Here is an 18,431-nt window from a genome sequence, read left to right on the forward strand (position 1 = left end):
GGGGGTGTTTTTGTTTTTGTTTTTTTGCTTCTAAGACACAGGCAATCTAATCTAAAGAAAAAACACATGTAGTAAGCAAATGGGAAAACATGTAGTAATGTTGAACAAGTAATATCTCTTTGCTCTTCCATTAAGAGCACCAGTGCTCTATTTTCCAAGTTTCTGGAGGAGGAAATTGCTTACAATTCTTTCAGAAGAACCATCCTTTTACATTATGTTCCTTAAGTTTTCTCTAAACCTCAAAAGAGTGAAAAAACTCCCAAGTATGAAAAGGTTGTACTCACGATCATTGCACTGGTTTCCGGAATATGACGTCATGGAGCAGTCGCAGGTGAAGCCTTCCCACTGCTGCATGCAGACCCCCTGGTTGGCACATGAATCTTCCTGGCAGGTGGTACTTGGTCCTAGTAATCCATAAGAAGAGGGGGAGAGAAGAAAAAAGGAGAGAGACAAGTGTTCACAATGAAGTTCAAAGCAAGCACTTGACTTTGCGACTCCCATGCCCCAAAACATTCAAAACCACAACCTCCCAAAATGTCATCTCTAGATCATGCAACAAGAATCAGGATATACAAAAGACTACAGAGATACACACTTAGCCACAGACTATCAACAGTTACACACAGAAGGGAGAGGGCTGAACACATTGTTCTCTCTTAGGCAGACTTTTCAAAAGAGCTTCATCTCTGTCACCCAACTAGAAAGACACTTCATTTGGAATATGGTCTTTCTAGACATATAATGGTAAAGCAAAAAAAATTTATTCCCATGATTCTTATGAATTAAGGCATAAAAGTCCCTAAAGTTTACTTTATGACATTAAAAAGATGTTTGATGACATGAAGAGGAAAAGAAAGAGAAGCATATAGCAGTCAACATATATTGGTGTTTTGTAGGTGGTAAGTACTGGGTACTAAGCACTTTGTCTACATTACCTCATTATGCTCTCCAGTGACACTAAGAAGTAAGTAATTTTGATCACCCATTTCACAGAAAAAAAAAAAGAAAAAGTAAAAAACTAAGCTTATATAAGTAATCTATCCAAGGTCACACATTTGGTAATGAAAGGACCATGATATCCAACTTAGGTAAACCATCTCTGGGAACCATGCTCTTAGCTAGCTACATCAGTAGTTCTTAAAGTGTTATTTCTCAGACCAACATCACCTGGGAAGTGGTTAGAAAGGCAAAAGATGAGGTCCCAGACCTACTGAATCAGAAACTTCAGAAAGAGGTAAAAATGTGTGTTTTCACAGGCTTCCAGGAAATTGTGACACAGTCTAGAGTTTGAGAACCAGTATATTATACTGTGCTATCGCTATTGGTTTACAGAAGGGTGTACTGAAAAGCAGTGTCCATATGCCAGAGGATGCAAAAGAGAATTATTTGAGGGATAGGAAGAAAATATTAGAAATTGCATTCTTTTGATTCTTTTTCTTTATTATTTCTATTTTCGTGTGCCTTTCATAAGTCAACAATATATAAGTACAGTGGTACAAGTATCTGATGTAGAAATAATTACACTTATGGGGGGCATTCTCAAAATCTTTTCTTTTCCTTTTTTTTTTTTAAAGATTTTATTTATTTATTTGGCAGAGAGAGAGAGAGATCACAAGCAGGCACAGAGGCAGGCAGAGAGAGAGGGGGAAGCAGGCTCCCTGCTGGGCAGACAGACCGATGCAGGCCTCGATCCCAGGACCCTGAGACCATGCCCCGAGCTAAAGGCAGAGGCTTAACCCACTGAGCCACCCAGGCACCCTCAAAATCTTTTCTGGATATGAGAAAGCAACTGAAAAAGTTTGGTGATCTCTACTTTACAGGTTGTCATTAAAATCTCTCTTTAGGTCAGCCTGGGGCCTCTCTTTTACCATTTGCTCTTTTTCATTTCTGTCTTCTGCCTTAACCTTGGGATTAAAGATAAATCCGCACCTTTGGAATTATCTGAGCTAATAAGAACTATCTTAATATTCAAGATAACTCCCAAGAGAGCCTCAGCAAAGGAGGCGAGCCCTTTGACTCATCAAATATATTACTCAAGATCTGATGCAAAAAAGCACTTGACAGAGTAAAAATATACCCACTGCACTAAGCACATATTTCACCGTTTCCAAAGCAAAGCCTCACATGGGCACAGAATATTGAAATGTATGCATGCGGAGTCCTAGGGATGCATGTTCAAAAGAGACACGACTACAAAGGCTTTGTCTTCTGGGTGGCAAGACATTCTGTATTTATTCATGAGGGATAGAAGCAATACAGACCATCACTCCTAATACAAAGCTATTAGGATATGACATAAGAAAGTTCAAGACAATTACTAGCACTGGGGGAGCAGCACTGCTGCTGGGTCTCTGTAGTTCCTATCTGCCATGTGGTTCCCCCATGTGGAGAAGAAAGGGGGCTCATGGTCATGTTCTCAGTGGGTCTTAAACTTGAGCATTGTGTTGTACAAGTTTCATTAACAATGGCAAATCAGGACAGCTTCTTTCAAAGGATAAAAGTTTCTGAGAAGTCCCCAGGGCTCCTTGACTAAACAGCTCTTAGCAGACAATGGACTAGTAATTCAATTGTACTCAGGAACCAGAAACACATGTAAGGCTTTCCCTTGAAAGGCAGTAGAACCCGCAAAAACTTGGGAAAAACACAATAATCCCTTGAATGTTAATTGAATCTGAGACCAGGCTTTTCTATGCTTTTCCCTTCCCCCTAACTCGGCAAATGCTCACCATTTTCTAAGGACCAGCTCGAAGGCCTCGCCTGTATAAAGCGCTCCCTAGTAACTTCAAACAATTCTCCCACTTCTTAGTGGCCATGACACTTATTATCTGCATCATTAACATTTACATAGGGTAATATTCAGTTGAACACTTTATTACACATTTGATGTCCTCTGCTTATAGAAGCCTCTAATTGTTTTGTATTTTTTCAGTATTGTCCCCAAAGGACAGAATACTGCCTGCTGCTAAAAATCAAAAATATGCTTTGATTATGTCCTTGCTGGGTTCAATGTTCTGTGCCAGATACAGAGAATGTGTTTCAGTCAGTGTTGAGCTATCTGAAACCCCATCTGCCTATGTCTCCTATTGTCGAAACCTGAGCATGGTTGTGACTCTGCTCCACAAAGCGGAGAATTTGTTGCACATGCCATTACGGGGGCAAGTGCCATGCAGAATCAGATAGTCCTCAAAGACCAAAGATTGTTGGGGCGCCTGGGTGGTTCAGTGGGGTGAGTCTTTGCCTTTGGCTCCGGTCATAGTATCGAGCCCCACATCGGGCTCTCTGCTTGGCGGGGAACCTGCTTCCCTCTCTCTCTGCCTGCCTCTCTGCCTCCTTGTGATCTCTCTGTCGAATAAATAAATAAAATCTTAAAAGAAAAAAAAAAGACCAAAGACCTTCTACTGTAATCACCTCGGAACAAGAGCAGCTGTGGCAAGGCGGGGCTCAAACCTGCAACGACTCCTCATAGATCTGACACTAAACTCGCACTTGTTATTGAGGCTGAGATCCTGGGGCCTTGCCTCCTCCCCCAGCTGCGTGTCCCACTCGGGGCCCCCAGCTCACAACGCTGCAGCCACCCCTTCATCTTTTCACTCCCCCCCACCCCGCCGACCCCAGTGGTGCTCACCTGGTGGGCCCCACAGCAGCAGCTGCACTGGGAGCTCAGGACAAAGGTGCCTTTTCAGGCTCCACCCAGACCTAGTGGCCCGGGACAGGTCTCAGGAATGGGAGTCGTGATAAGCCCTCTGGGTGGTTCTGAGGCCTGCACACCTTCCAGGACCTCTGCTCGTACACTTCAAGACCATCTGCCTTCAAGGTCCTATGCTCTTGTTCTACCTATAGCCTGAAAAGTCCTTTCTGCAGATTATCAAATGATCGGTCCATTCTTACTCTATTTAAGTTTCAGGCTTAAGGTGGGCTTTCTTCAGACTCTCCTATTTCAGGTGGTCTCCACCAGCTTTTCTCAACAATGCACTGCCTAGAACTAAGTCATTTATTAAAATGTTTATTGTTTGTCTCATCCTATTGGAATATAAGCCCTGTGAGGGCAGAAGTCTTATCTGCTTCTCTCAACTTTATAGCTCTAACTTTTTTTTTTTAGGTTTTTTTTAAAATTATTTACTTGACAGACATCACAAGTAGGCAGAGAGGCAGGCAGAGAGAGAGGAGGAAGCAGGCTCCCTGCTGAGCAGAGAGCCCGATGCGATGCGGGGCTCGATCCCAGGACCCTGGGATCATGACCTGAGCAGCAGGCAGAGGCTTTAACCCACTGAGCCACCCAGGAGCCTCTATAGCTCTAACTTCTGATAAAGTATTTGGTTTAAATATAAGTATTTGATAAGTATTTGGTTTAAAACAAGAGCTCAGAAAATGTTGCTAAATGAAAAAAGAACAAGAGAACCAACCCCCCCCCCAAAATAAAGTCATTCTTTAATCACTTAAAGTCAAATGGTACTCCTAACTAACAATTTACCCATAAAATTTACCAATATCACCTCCTACAAACAATTTTCAACTTGGAATCACTTTTTGGGGGAAGGTATTGATGGTGGTGGGATTTAATTGGCCATATTCCCTGCCCTAACTTAACTACTAGATTTGGACAATCTTACCAGATATTGACACAAGAACTCTTCTGTGTCCCCAGTGTCCAGGGACAGTATGAACAGCTGAATGATTAAGTGTTGACATTAGAGCCTAAAAAGTTTCCTAGATGATAATATAAGCTCCTGTATTTAAGTACATCCTTTCCTGAACAGATATTTTATATTTGTCTATTTCTCAGATAGCAGTGTCTCCAAAACTAAAGAGAGAAATTAGAGAAATATGCCAAACTACCCCCCAAAAAAAGAAAAAAAAAAGAAAATCTTCAACAATGCTTCTAAAGGTGCCTCATTGATATAAAATTATCCTGTATAAAGAGGATATAACAATAACAAACCAAGGGATTTACATAGCACTTATCATCTGCCAGACACTGTGCTAAGTACCTTTCAGATATTAACTCAATTAATCTTCATAAACACATGATGAAGCAATTACAATTAAGGGTATTAGGAAATCAGAAAACAGGAATAATTTTCTCAAGGAAGAACTTTAAAATAACCCAGAACTTTAAAAATAAGGGACTGATGATCAAGTTGGAAGGCAAGAGTTTCAGAGAAGTACACTGAGCCAGAGAGTTAGGTGATACTTTTTGTGAAGCCCCCATTATAAGTAGTAGGTGAGGTCTCAAACCCAGGCTTGCTAACTCAACAGCTGAGCCATCTAACCTCTATGAATATGGGTAAACCTACAGGGAGAGCGAGAGCGAGAGAGAGAGAGAGAGAGAGAGAGTGTGTGTGTGTGTTACCACTTGATTATCAAGAGAAATTTAAATAAGGTATCTATAATCTATAATCAGAGAAAGATGACTTTTTAATGTAAAAATGTGTGGGTTTTTTTTTTTCAAGGAAAATTTTCAAAGGCCATTTCGATTCAACATTCAGAAGAAAATTAACAGGAAGATCTAGTTTTATCTGCTTATATATAACACCAGAACAAAAATCTGTATCAAATACATATAAATATGTATTTAAATATGTATATAAATACGTATAAATATGCACTCCTAAGAATGTAATAATACGTTTGTCTAAAACATTCTTCCTCATCAAATGAAAATTATAAAAATTCTAAGATAACATAAACCTTTAGAATTATATACTTAAAAGGTCTTCAAAACTATTATTAATAACTTAAAAGTGCAGGGGTGCGTGGGTTAAAGCCTCTGCTGTCAGCTCAGGTCATGATCTCAGGGTCCTGGGATCAAGCCCCGCATCAGGTTATCTGCTCAGCAAGGAGCCTGCTTCCCTTCCTCTCTCTCTGCCTGCCTCTCTGCCTACTTGTGATCTCTGTCTGCCAAATAAATAAATAAAACTTTAAAAAAAAAAAAAAACCTTAAAAGTGCACTAAACCTTTTGGAAACCCTTGTATCCAGATCGTGTATATGACTTTTGCATTTGCTATGTAACCAATCCTCACTGAAACAGCCACATAGTCTTTTTGAGACAAGATGGTGACTTTTCTTCGTCTAGCAGGGAAGTGACAAGGCAACAGAAGTGTGTAAGAAAAAACTAAACAAATCCTCAGTGATGGTAGTACTTTGGTTTCTAACTCTCTGCTCTGTTTTTAGTTCACAGAAAAGCATCACGTTGTGTCTTTTCTTTCTCAGATGATACCTCTGATGGCTGCCACAAACTCCCCACCACTCTGCTTGAGTTTGGGATTTTTTTTTGTTTTTTTCTCTTCAAGAACTGTCCCAGTCAGTCATTTCATGCCTGTTATTGCTAAAACCCACCTCTGGGTACATGCAAAAAGATTCGGTCAACTCCTCTTCATGGTCTAGGAAATCAAAAGTTGACAGACTGTCTTTTACGACTTGCAGGTCCTTGAGATAGAAATGCTGTCTGAAGGACAGCAGAGTTCTAGAAGAGTGTATTTTCCCTCTGTTAGTGCCCAAGTAGGACTCAACCAAGCCTATGTCTCCAATATCCCAATTTATAGTAAATGTTGCTAAACCAGCACTAGCTGGTCTTGGCCATATTGGGGTTGGGGGGTAGAGGGTGGGGTTTGGTGACCAGGGGAGAACATCTCTTTTGTTCTCCCCTTTTGTTTGATGCCCTTTATCCTAAAGGGTCAAGGCTGGTAGCCCAGGGATCGGCACAGGGAAAGGCTGGCTTAATAACACTCATCGTCTTTAATTGTAAAGCAGGGGGTGTTTGTCAAAGGATTCAGAAGCCGTGCACAAACCCTGAATGGGGAAGCTTCTTCACAGCAGACCCCTGTGCCAACCAAAGGGCTTGTCCATCCCTCCCAAGCACAGCCACAATGAGAGGAGCCCTGTGAGGGCAGCCAGGGACTCTCCAGAGAGCTCTGTAGAGCCATCTGCAACTTGACTTTCCACTCCTGATACGTACATAAACCTTTCCACTTTCACATTTTTAAAATTTACATTGATGGGTCACCTGGGTGGCTCAGTGAGTTAAAGCCTCTGCATTCAGCTCAGGTCATGACTCCAGAGTCCTGAGATCGAGTCCCACATCTGGCTCTCTGCTTAGCAAGGAGCCTGCTTTCTCCTCCCTCTCTCTCTCTCCCTGCCTCTCTGCCTACTTATAATCTCTGTCTGTCAAATAAATAAATAAATCTTTAAAAAAAAAATTCACGTTGTTTCATAGAGGAAGAAGGAGTGAGAAGTCATGGAGTGGGAAGGAAGGAAACAATAGAAAAAGGAAGATGAATCCATACAGATATATGTATGTATGCGTGTGCATATGTGCGCAAGACCCTTACTAGCTTCCTGAGCCACCTGTAGTCCCGCTGCTAAAATACAAGGACTCAAGTGTTGAGGCTTCAGGGGCAGTGTCTGTGACATTAGGAATAACCTACTTAGCTCTGTGTCTTGGTCCCTACAGCCAAGATCCCTCTGTAGCTCTCAGAGTAACTCTACATTCACAGCTTTGGGTTCTCTTGCCTTTTCTGAAGATAGTCATTTACAGACAACATAAGATTCATCCTTAGTAACTGGCAGAAACCCAATTCACTTCTATGTAATTTTAAAATAAGAAAGCACTGATCCTTAACTGTGTCAAGTGTCCTCCATATAGAGCCAACTGAGAAGCGAATGGTCTAATTCACACTTTACAGAAGATTAAGCAAAGCCAGAGAACGGGGTCCTAAATATTATTATAAAATTTCACTGGAAGGGGCACCTGGGTGGCTCGGGTGGTTAAGCATCCCACTCCTGGTTTCAGCTCAGGTCATGATCTCCGAGACCTGAGATGGAGCACCATGTCCAGAGGACTTGGGTCCCTACTCAGTGGGGAGTCGGCTGGAGTTTTTCCCTCTTCCTCTGCCCCTCCCCCCACTCATGCATGAGCATGCTCATTCTCTCTCTCAAATAAATAAAATATTTTTTAAAAATTTCACTGACAGACTGTATTCCCACGATCTTACTTTTTGTCTAAAAGGCAAGATCTATGTCTTCCTAATGCTCAGAAAGGCATCAACAATGTTCTTAGCAAGCATGTTCAGGTGTTTATGGTTTCCTCTCCTCGAATGAAGGTTCAAAAAAGTCACTTGGTTAGGATGATGAGTGAAAAAGACTAATAATAAAATCCAACATTCTGGAGACACTGGGGTGGTTTCACGCACTCCTGTTCTTCACAATCACTCCAGCCCTCTCATCATATACTGAGCATAAAATGAGTCAAGGCGAGCATGGGAATTGGTTGAAACCAACAAGCCCTCATGAAGTCTTCATCTCCAATGGCCTTTGATGAGCTCTGCAAAGGTAAATATTTAACAACCAGAACAACAACAAAAAACCCTGATCTGTAACATTTCTCTAACCTGATTTCCATAGTGTAAAATACTCCCACCATGGCCAATTTCAAGCCAATATCTGTTACATGATGTCAACCAGCTTACAAAATTCCTGAAAACTCCTGTGCTGGTACCAATTCTAGTCCAGCCCTGCGCTTGATGGTCAATGAGCAGCAAAGTATGCACACTCTGTGAGTAAAGTGATTTATACATGTGACACTTGCATGACAATGGAGGGGGGCATTAGTGCCACCCCTAATGCCCACCCCCGTTGGGGTACTGGTGAAGGCCTGAGAATGGCTAGCATCATATCGCCTTCTCGCTCAACCTACCCTATTTTCACAGAGCACTGAAGGTCACAATGATCAGATCACTTCTTCTTTTTAAGATCATGAACAGCTCATCAAAAAGTCAATGCTGTCTCAGAAAAATGTAAACTGAGCTCTCCTGTTCTGGTTTTCCTTCTTTTTCTACACTGACGTAGCGGTCCTTTGGGGGTAGTAGAGGGCATTTTTTAAAAAGAGAGAAAAGAGGTTTCAAAGGGCTTGCTCAATGAAAATACAATGAATTTTAAAAATAGTTTGTTTTAAAGAACATTGTGCAACTATCACCTAGAACTTAGTGAAATCGTATTGACATAAACACCATCTACCATAAAGCCATCTAAAGGACCTTCTCAGATAACCTCTGGTCACCTGGGTAGTGCCTCTGCTTTGGAAATAGACAAGTCCAGACTTGCACCATATGCTACAGTAGAGAAGAGGTCATAGGCTTTAAAACTCAGCTTTACCACTTACTAGCAATGTGACCTTAGGCTAGCCACTTAAATTTTCTGTACCTGAGTTTGTATAATGGGGACAGAAATTATTGGTACCTCACACAATGTGAAGATTAAATGAGATAAGGTATGTAAAGCCCATAAAGTCATCTTGAGGTGGCAAGGTCATGGTCATGAGGGAGACACAATATACTAACTCCTCAGCCTGTGCTTAAACTAAGTAAACCCTTAATTAAGGGTATTATCAACTCTGTTGGGGAGGAAGACCATGTTCTCTGCATTTTAGTTGGGGTATAGTTGAATAGGAGTCCAGAAACAAGATACATTAAGGTAGTAGGTCACAAATGCACACTCTCTTATAAGAAACCCCTCAGCAGACAGTGCTAAGGGGAAAAAAGCAAAATCTTTGGGGGAAGTTCTACTGAATTTCCATCTCCATTATTTCTCATAATGCATATCACTTCTGAGAGACTGATTTCTATTGGGCCAAATGCCATATATATATATATATATATATATATATATATATATATTTTTTTTTTTTTACATAAAATACAATGGAGAATGTACTAGCTTTGGAGAAAATTAAGTGCGAAACCATATTCTCCACAGTAAAAAAAAAGTTGCAGAATGAAAATTCCCCTTAGAAGTATTTGATGGCAACTCTTATCTAAAAGTACTTGAAAGGGTCTTCGCGTTTTTAAGGCATCCAAACCCGGTATGTTCACTGACTTCCTCAAGATACAAAGCATTCAGAACCAGATCTAATCAATCCTTGGTTTTCCCCTGCCCCACTACACCTGCCGACCATCTGGGAAGAACAAATTACATTTCTAAAAAAGAGCCGTTCAACTCCAGAGAGGGAACCTATTTAGGACAATTACAGTGGAAAGTGGGGAGAACATATTCTTATTAATCATCTAACCCAATAAAAAGCTATTCTTAGGGTTTTTTTAGAGCTTAAAACTCATCTGCTTCATTCTCAACAGGTCTAACTTAATGTCTCTCTGATAATCATACAGCTCTTTCCTTATTAGACAGCTTTTTAGGGGATCTCTCCAGGAAAACCCCTCTTACAATAAAAAGGATTTCTAAAATAGCTTCCAAAATGTCCCTTGATATTGTCACCCTCTTCAAGGGACCCTGTGATTCAAGGGTCTGTACTTCTCAGCAGGGTAACTCTTCCCACCCTGTGTGCCTCCATGGAGCACCTACTCCCACTCCTCACCCGGAAGGAGGCAAAGTCTGGGCTGACCTAGGGCCATCCATGAAGTTCTTCCTTGACAGCTTTCGTCATCATGTGTAAATATACCTGCTATATGAAGCAGAGTAATTCAGTTGGGATGGAAGGGAAATAATCAGGAGAAAAAGGCCATTCCTCAGAGGTCTCATCTGGAAGGGAGATTCAAGCCTCTTCCCTCAACCTTGGAATATGCTACTTCCCTCCAAACTCTGTTCTCCATTTCCAGTTCCTGTCTGTCCTATCTATTCTCCACCTGGTGTCAGAGTGATCTTCATAAAATGAAGAGCTAGCCGAGTCTCTGTCCTCCTCAAAGTGCCCTCAGGGAAATGCCCGACTCCCCACATGAACACGCTGTCATCATCGACCTCCATCCTACAGCTCCCAGCTTCGTCTTTGATCACATCCCCATAGGCGCACTATTTCAACACAGCCCGAGCTTTGTGTTGGTCTCAGACTGCCCAAGCTCTCCAATGTGCTTCCATGTCTCATGTACCTCAAATATGTCATCCTTCCAACTCAGTTCAAGCTCTGCCTGAGAAATATCCCCTGAGCTTCCACCATGACCACCCGGCACAGCCCAGCAGCCCTCCTCCCTGCTCACGCTGCGTGCTCCTTCTCTGTTCGAGAAAAGCAGTGTTCACTCTGCACTGTCCACACTGGGCGATCCCCTGCCAACTCATGTGTGGTCGGACAGTAACACACCTGTTATCCCAGTGCCTAGCTGGGTGCCTGACACATAGGAATAGCTGAGTTTCCATTAAAACTGAAAAAAAAAAATAAGTAGTAAGTAATTAAGTAGTTAAGTAAGTAAGTACACAAATAAATAAATAAATAAATAACAAATCATACCCCAAATACAATGATAAGAGGACTCAAGCTGTTGACTTTCCAGATTCATCAGACCACTTCCTAGAGCCCACTATTATAGTTCTTTCTGAATACCATTTACCTTTACATTTCAAACTGTCTCACTTCTTTGTCATATGTTTTTACTGCCCTTCACTCTTATGGTAATTCATACTATCTGTGCCCACAGGTTGCAGCTGAAAAAGCCAATATGAGTAATGGTCCAAACCCCAATATCAGGAGAATAAAAAGTGAAAGAATTTGCATCCTAAAGGTCTTTCACACAATATGGGGAGCAAGTAAGATAACCCCAAATAATGACTAAGAGTAACAGCTCTTGTCACAAACAAAGAGACCCTCTAGTCATTACAAGAATGGAAGAGAATTTCGGTCAAGGCAGTAACAACATAAAAACCATTCTGATGACTTGGCTGATTCTATAAATGGCAAAGTTAAGATAGTCCAAACTATTACATTCCTAAATATGTACTAGACTTCAGCCAATAATTTTACAAGACACACAGAAATCAACCAGCACTCTGTATGATGCCTACAAACCATTTTTCCTTTGGATGGTAACTTTAAAATCATTTTGCTGCTTGGGGAATCCTTATGTAGAAAGACCTATGCTAGGTCCTGGGGATTCAAAATCCACCTAGGTCTTACCATGAGGAATAAAGTCTGAGAGGAGATGTCATTCTCTAGTTTGATATAATAAAAACTGATCACAATAAGTTCTGATATCCTTGGATTCTCTCTTCTTATAGATCAAATCCTACCCCCCCCCCACTTACAGAGTGACATGTAGTAGCCCTATTTTGACAATGAAGCAAAGTTTCTGAAAAACAACAGCCTTCAGTATGACCAAAAGGCCCCTGACACTCTTTGAAATTGAAAAGAAAAAAAAAATTGAAATCTATTGTACAGCTACCTCAGACGTCAAAATACTAATCCACTGCCCTATTCTTTGAATTAATTTTACTATATATCAGCGTATATGTGAATCTGCTAAGAAAGGATGGAGGAAAAAGTTGTAGGAGAGTGACTAGAGAGAGATGTTATGTAGTTGATGTCTGCCCAAGACATGGATACCTGCATTGGTTACCCACGTGACGTACAGCAAGTCGCAGCAAAGTCAATGATCATTTAGGGAAAACGTAGTGCTTTTAAGGCTACCCTGCTCTTAACTGCTTTCAACAATGTCTGCTGGTTGCAAACGCCGAGAGTTTGCACTCCAAAGCTCAATCCTCTACCCAACTATCAGCCAAAGGATGCCCAACATGCCTTCTTGGCCTGCTATTCTGAGTCAGGTAGCCTGACACAATGCGACCAGTGGCCCATTACAGACTCTGGATGGTGCCTCTTTGGCTAGTAGAAGGATCAGGGTCTGTAGTAGAGACTCACGGACATCTACCAGGCAGGTATTTGAAAGCGAATTCAGGATAAAACCGACAGACCCTCTTCTTCCCCAAGAGTACTTTTTCCTTTAGATCACACAACAGGAAATTAAAGTGCTCAGCCAAAATCCCCAATAGGAAACATAAATCTCTAGAACATTTTAATGACATTAATATCTCCCAAAGGCCTAAAAATGTTTCTTTAAAATGAGTTAAGAGAAATGCCCTTCTCATTCATAAAGACCAAGCACTCAAAAGTCCTGAGAAGTGACCTCCCTGGCCCAGAAAATAATAAATTAAGAACTCAACTGGTTTTTTTTTTTTTCTTTCTTTCTTTTTCTCTTTCCAAGTATAGTCTTCCTCTGTGGTGAATAAATTAAAAAGAGCCAGTCCATCCATGGCAACTATGTGCAGAGGCCTGAATCGCTTCCAAAAGTGGGTTGGTAGGCTTGGGAGGAGTCACAGTATGGGATGCGGACATCCTAAAATGGAATCATGGTCCCATCCATAAAAGGTCTCGGGGTTTGCTATTTTGCATTCACTGATCTGGGTTTCCTGCCACTGTTTCTAAAGAACACAGGGTTCAGCCCCCTCCCCAAAACTGATGCTGTCCAAGAGGTGTGACAGCTTGGAGGCCCTTAAGAAAAAGATGCCAAGGGTGACACAGGGCATCTTTCCGTCCAAAGTGGTAATGGGAGCAAGAACCTTCTCTACCTTGTAGGTCAGCTTTGGTCAATGCAACTTTGTTAGCAGAAGAACAGAAAAGGCGAAAACAATAACCAGAGGTTAGTAAGAGGTGGAATCAACCAGGGTAACATTACAGAAATGAAAATAACAATCTGCATAACCAACATCACTCAAACACTTCAAATGCTCTGCGGACTCTCCAGAGACAGCACAGATGGGGGATGCGGAGACCCGGGCAGAGCAGGCCTCATCAGAGCCACGTCAGCAGAGCAGGGGCAGGAAAACACTGGACTTCACAAAGCACAAGCAGGGGTAACAAGAGCCTTCCCGCATCCACACAGCCAACCCCAAGGCACATGGTCCAGGAAAATGATTCTCCATGAGTCAGGATAAGCATCAAGAAATAAGGAAGAGTGCGTTGCCAGACTGAAAGACACGTGTGCACAGCCAGACCAAGCCCGCAAAAAAATAATTCTGCACATCTAGGAGTTAAAGATGGAAGAAGAGTCAGTCGCCTGGGAGCCTTCCTGGGAACCTCCTGAAAATGTCACCAGGGAACGTGGCACTCGAACTGTGTCTGTGCGTCAACATGATTTGGGAACTCCAGAAAGCTCAATTTGTTTGATTGGTAGCAATAGAGCCAAATCCAAATGGCTGTGAGCAAAAAGGCACCAAACCAGGGTCCTTTTTATTTATTCATGCCAGTCTTGAAATGAAGCACGTGTGTCTCTCTCAGATGTGTACCATCTGCAATTGCGGAATCGTGTTTCCAGCCAACCCATGCCTTGGTCTCTGTAGCAAAGCTGGCCTCAAGACAGAAAGAGATATTTACCAGCTGAGAATAGAACCAGACATCATTTCAAAATTCCTAGCCCAAACTGAGAGGCTGCCAGTCACAGCTAGATGTTGGCTAAGGGTATCCAGAAATTGTGCTTAATTTCTGAAGTTATTATACTCTGCATAAAAATTAAAACATGGTTGGAAGTTTTTTCTTTTTTTCTTTCTTTCTTAGTATCAACCACTGGGAGACAAAGTCATAGATTAATACATTTTTAAAATAATCTTGGACTCTTTGCACTTCGATAGGAGAGGGAGAGTAGTACATTTACTACTTAGAGGTCTTGAAATATCATCATCAATAACTCTGATAAGAACATATGATACATCCTGGCCTGTGTACCCCAGATAGTGAGAATAGAACTCATTTACCATCTCGAAGGGATGCAGCTCTTAGTTTTTGGTAAGGGATCCTCATTCTCTACCTGTTCATGATTCTATATATAGAAATGATAAATCAGGAAATGCCTTCCATTTCCTGGGATTTCCATCCTGTACAAATACTCAAAGGCCTTCTTGAGGGTCCCATCCTATGACAGAGATTCAGAATGAGAAGGACACCTGTTTGCAGTCTCTCGAGTTCCGCGCTCCTCATTTCCCTACTTCAGCTTCATTTCCACAGAGCCCTAAAAGGCTCCCGGGATCTCTTATAAGGGCTTATTCACATGGTGTAAACGTCCAATGACAGTAATTTATGCCTTAACCCACTTTTTGGCCATTTTTCCTGGCCACTTAGGCTAATTATCCAAGTCATCTGTGTACAATAAACAAGGACCTCCTCCCCTCCTCACTCGTCCTCCACTTCATTCCACCCAGTGGGGCGGTCATAATGCTCTGTGGGTAATCATTGCAATTATCTCCATGGCAATAGAGTGCACGGTTATTAGGCTCATGGGACTCGCCATAGATTTGGATGGAAGAAGCATCAAGTCCCAATATCCGGGGCTGAACAATCGCCCATACTCAGAGCAAGGTCGGACCCCTCTATAATGCATGTGATGAGTCACGCCAAGCCGCACACAGAGATGGAGGTAGGTATGGGACCATTTTCCCCAATTTGGTGGGTAATTTCCTTGTGCTAATGCTCTCACTGCTTCTCTTCAAGTTCTCTTAAGTAGACTCCATAATCCACTCTTCTGAAGTTCTACCTCCAACAGTTCTAGCTCCTTACAGCCCAACTTTTAATTCTCTGTAGAACTCTGCTTCTGATGCAGCAGGCCACAGACCCATGCAGCTCCTGAGCCCAGGAAAGGCATACAGTCTGAATTGAGGTGTGCTACGAGTATAAAACACACACTTGGTTCTGAAGGCTTAGCGTGAAAAAAAAAGAATGTGAAATGTTTTGTTGATAGTTTTATATCATTGCATGCTGAAATGATAATATTTTGGATATATCTGGTTTACTGAAATGTAAAATCAAAATGAACTACATGTTCCTTAATACAAAATTAATTACATGTTCCTTTCTGTCTTTGTTACATGTAGCTAGTATACTAGGAGATTTAAAATTACATACGTGACTCACATTAGATTTCTATCAAGCAACATGGCTATAGAGTTAAATGGATGATTCCTATTAATTTGGAAATATGGAAAATGGATGACGTGATAAGAATATTTCCCATCTGAAGAGTACTTTATGCTTTTTAACGCATGCTTTTGTGTTTTAACTCAATCTGATTAATTACTGCAGGATAACTGGAATTTCTGTCATTCCACAATCTTTGAAACGGAGATATTTGATTTAAACCCCCCATGTTACATTTATTTCAGCACTGCCCTTAATGCCTGAAAGAGGTAAGAGCAAGCCAAGGAGACAAAAATTCTTGATTTGAACAACAGAGTGCATTTCCAGGAAGAGAAAGCAAAGTGGCTCCTTTAAGTGCACGCTGATTTGCAGCCTCCAGTCCTCCCAGGTACACAGACCATATCTGGCCCACTGGATTGAAGACAGACTCCCGGTTAAAGGCAAACTGGAGTGGCTTACGGAAACAACCAGTCTTACTTCTAGTCCATGAGGGAAGCTGACTCTTAGGCAAAGGGAAATGATTTCCACCCTGCACACCAGCTTGTGAAGCTGCCAGGAAGCCTTTATAAAAATGTGCAAGCGAACCCAGGTCAAAGCTGGTCAAGAACAGGGGCAAAACGTGAAGTTAAATACTTAGGAGATGAGTGAAAGCGTCCGGTGCAGTAAATCAATGGGATAGAAAAAAACAAAATGGGTAAATTGCACAAAGGACTATGAGGCTCAACCAGACAAAGGAATGCATAGATTCTGCTGACTGGTCAGACACCTTTGACTTACAAGCTAGGGAAGGGTCACCTGCTTGACCAACTATCCAGGCCCCAGGGGAAAACCTGAAAACTGCTCACTGCTGCCCTCTGCTGGTTAAACTAGATGGTTTTGTTGTAAAACCTGGGCTCAAGAAGACCTGTAAAACTCAGATTGTAACTTAAGACACAGAAGATCATCTACGCAACAGACTGATGTTGTGTGACACCTATGGGCATGCGATGTTATTAGATGTCTCCCATAAGATCACATTTGTAAAGGATAATCTTACTGTTTATTGAGTACCCACCATGTTCCTACCAGGCATTTTACATACAGCTCTGATTTACACAGCTTACCTCCCAAGGCAAGTTTTATTGCCCCACTTTGCAGTTGAGGAGGATAGAGCTCAGAGGGATTAAGTGACTTTCCAAATGTCACACAGTGAACAAAAGTTACTACCTGGATCTAAATCCAAGTCTTTCTAACACCAACACCCATGCTGTTTCATGACATCACACTGATGAAATGCCTAAGAACGCCTGACATCTAGTAAATACTCAATAAATGTCAACTCCCTACCCTCATCATGGCATTCTGACATCATTTTCCTATGACCTGCTGTGTTTGCATTAAATGATGCAGTAGTTCTTATATTATTTCATTCATGGTGACACCCACATAAAAGGCTCTGGTATACCTCCCGATGTATAAAAATATAAATGAAAACCCCAATTGCCCTTTCAGCCATGCTGGAAGCAAAGGTACAAGTCAGGAAGAGTCTGATGTCAATGCCAGGGAAGGTCCTCTACTGGCAAGTATGTGATACCGGGAAGACATCTGCCAACATACATTCCCAGAGTCTGTGGCCCATGTCTTGACATACTGAACCAGGGACAGGAGGACACCAATGATGATGCAATGTCAGATGGCAAATGGGAAGGAGAGAGGACTGGGAAACAGAAAGGAGGCACTGGCAGAGGGGGCAAAGAGGCTTGGTGCTTGCATCCAGGCTGTGGCTTAACAAGTAAAAAGGCTGTACCTTCGCAGCCACGCTCGATCTGTCCACTCCGATGGAGGGCATCGTTGATGAGGTCTGGCAGACGCCCGTTCAAATCCACAGATGCCAGACAGCCCTGGAAGCCATCCCGGGAAGCCACCAGCTTGGGAAGGTTGCTGTACATGCCTTGGGCCAGACCTGCCATGTAGAGGTCACCTGGACAAGAAAGCGAGTAGTGAGAGCCGATGAATAAAGGGTAGGGAAACCAGACTCAGCTAGTAGACAATTTCATAGGCAATGGTGACAGAGCTGGGGGAGAGGGAGGAGAATGGCATAAACAAGTAATTACCGGAGCCCCTACCGTGTAGAAAGAAGAAACTCACATTGCTTATGGCATTCATTTTCTACGTGCCATCTCACAAATTTTCATTGCCATATTCAGTCCATGAGGTAGATACTGCTCCCATTTTATGATGAAGTAAAGATTAACAAGATTTCCGACAAAACAACCATTTACCGAGTGCTTTTTATGGGCTTGTTACCAATACTATGTGGAGGACTTTACAGACATTATCCCATCAAAACTGCTAACAGCCCGTAAAGGTAGTAACAATTATTGTCCTCATTTTGCAAAAACGTATAGAGAAGCTGAACAAGGCTAAGAAATTTTACCAAAGTCACCCAGGCAGTGAGTGATTCAGCTGAGATTTCAAAACTGTACCACCTCCTCTGTATTAGGACGTCGCTGCATGCTGACGTCCGTCACCTCACACTCAGCCCCTGCGTGCCCAAGATTTACAGAGAAAATGAACCATCCCTCGGGGAGTGACTTAAGTAAAAATTGCACTTTGGTATCATTCAATGTGGTTAAAATAGGATGTGCATGAGGTCTCAAATATGCCTGGCGCCCTTAACCCGCAGTTTTGTCTCTGCGAACAGCCCTTCGGTTATAAGACATGCTCTAAAGGGGCCCGGGTGGCTCAGTCGGTTAAACGTCTGACCCTTGGTTT

General features: G+C 42.1%; 1 protein-coding gene across 26 annotated transcripts in view; it reads right to left on the reverse strand.

Annotated features, from left to right (window-relative positions):
* Positions 1–18,431, reverse strand: part of NRXN3 (neurexin 3) — a 1,565,929-nt gene that overhangs the window by 800,797 nt on the left and 746,701 nt on the right. For all 26 annotated transcript variants that reach the window (XM_045074603.1, XM_045074593.1, XM_045074604.1 and 23 more), the window contains 2 exons: positions 17,464–17,637; positions 285–404 (listed from right to left, as the gene is read on the reverse strand). In XM_045074603.1, coding sequence (XP_044930538.1) covers positions 285–404; positions 17,464–17,637 — 294 coding nt within the window. The remainder of the gene's footprint in view (positions 1–284; positions 405–17,463; positions 17,638–18,431) is intronic.

Source organism: Mustela putorius, unplaced genomic scaffold (genome assembly GCF_011764305.1).
Source record: "Mustela putorius furo isolate JIRA1106 unplaced genomic scaffold, ASM1176430v1.1 tig00000129_pilon_pilon_pilon, whole genome shotgun sequence".
Lineage (NCBI taxonomy): Eukaryota > Metazoa > Chordata > Mammalia > Carnivora > Mustelidae > Mustela > Mustela putorius.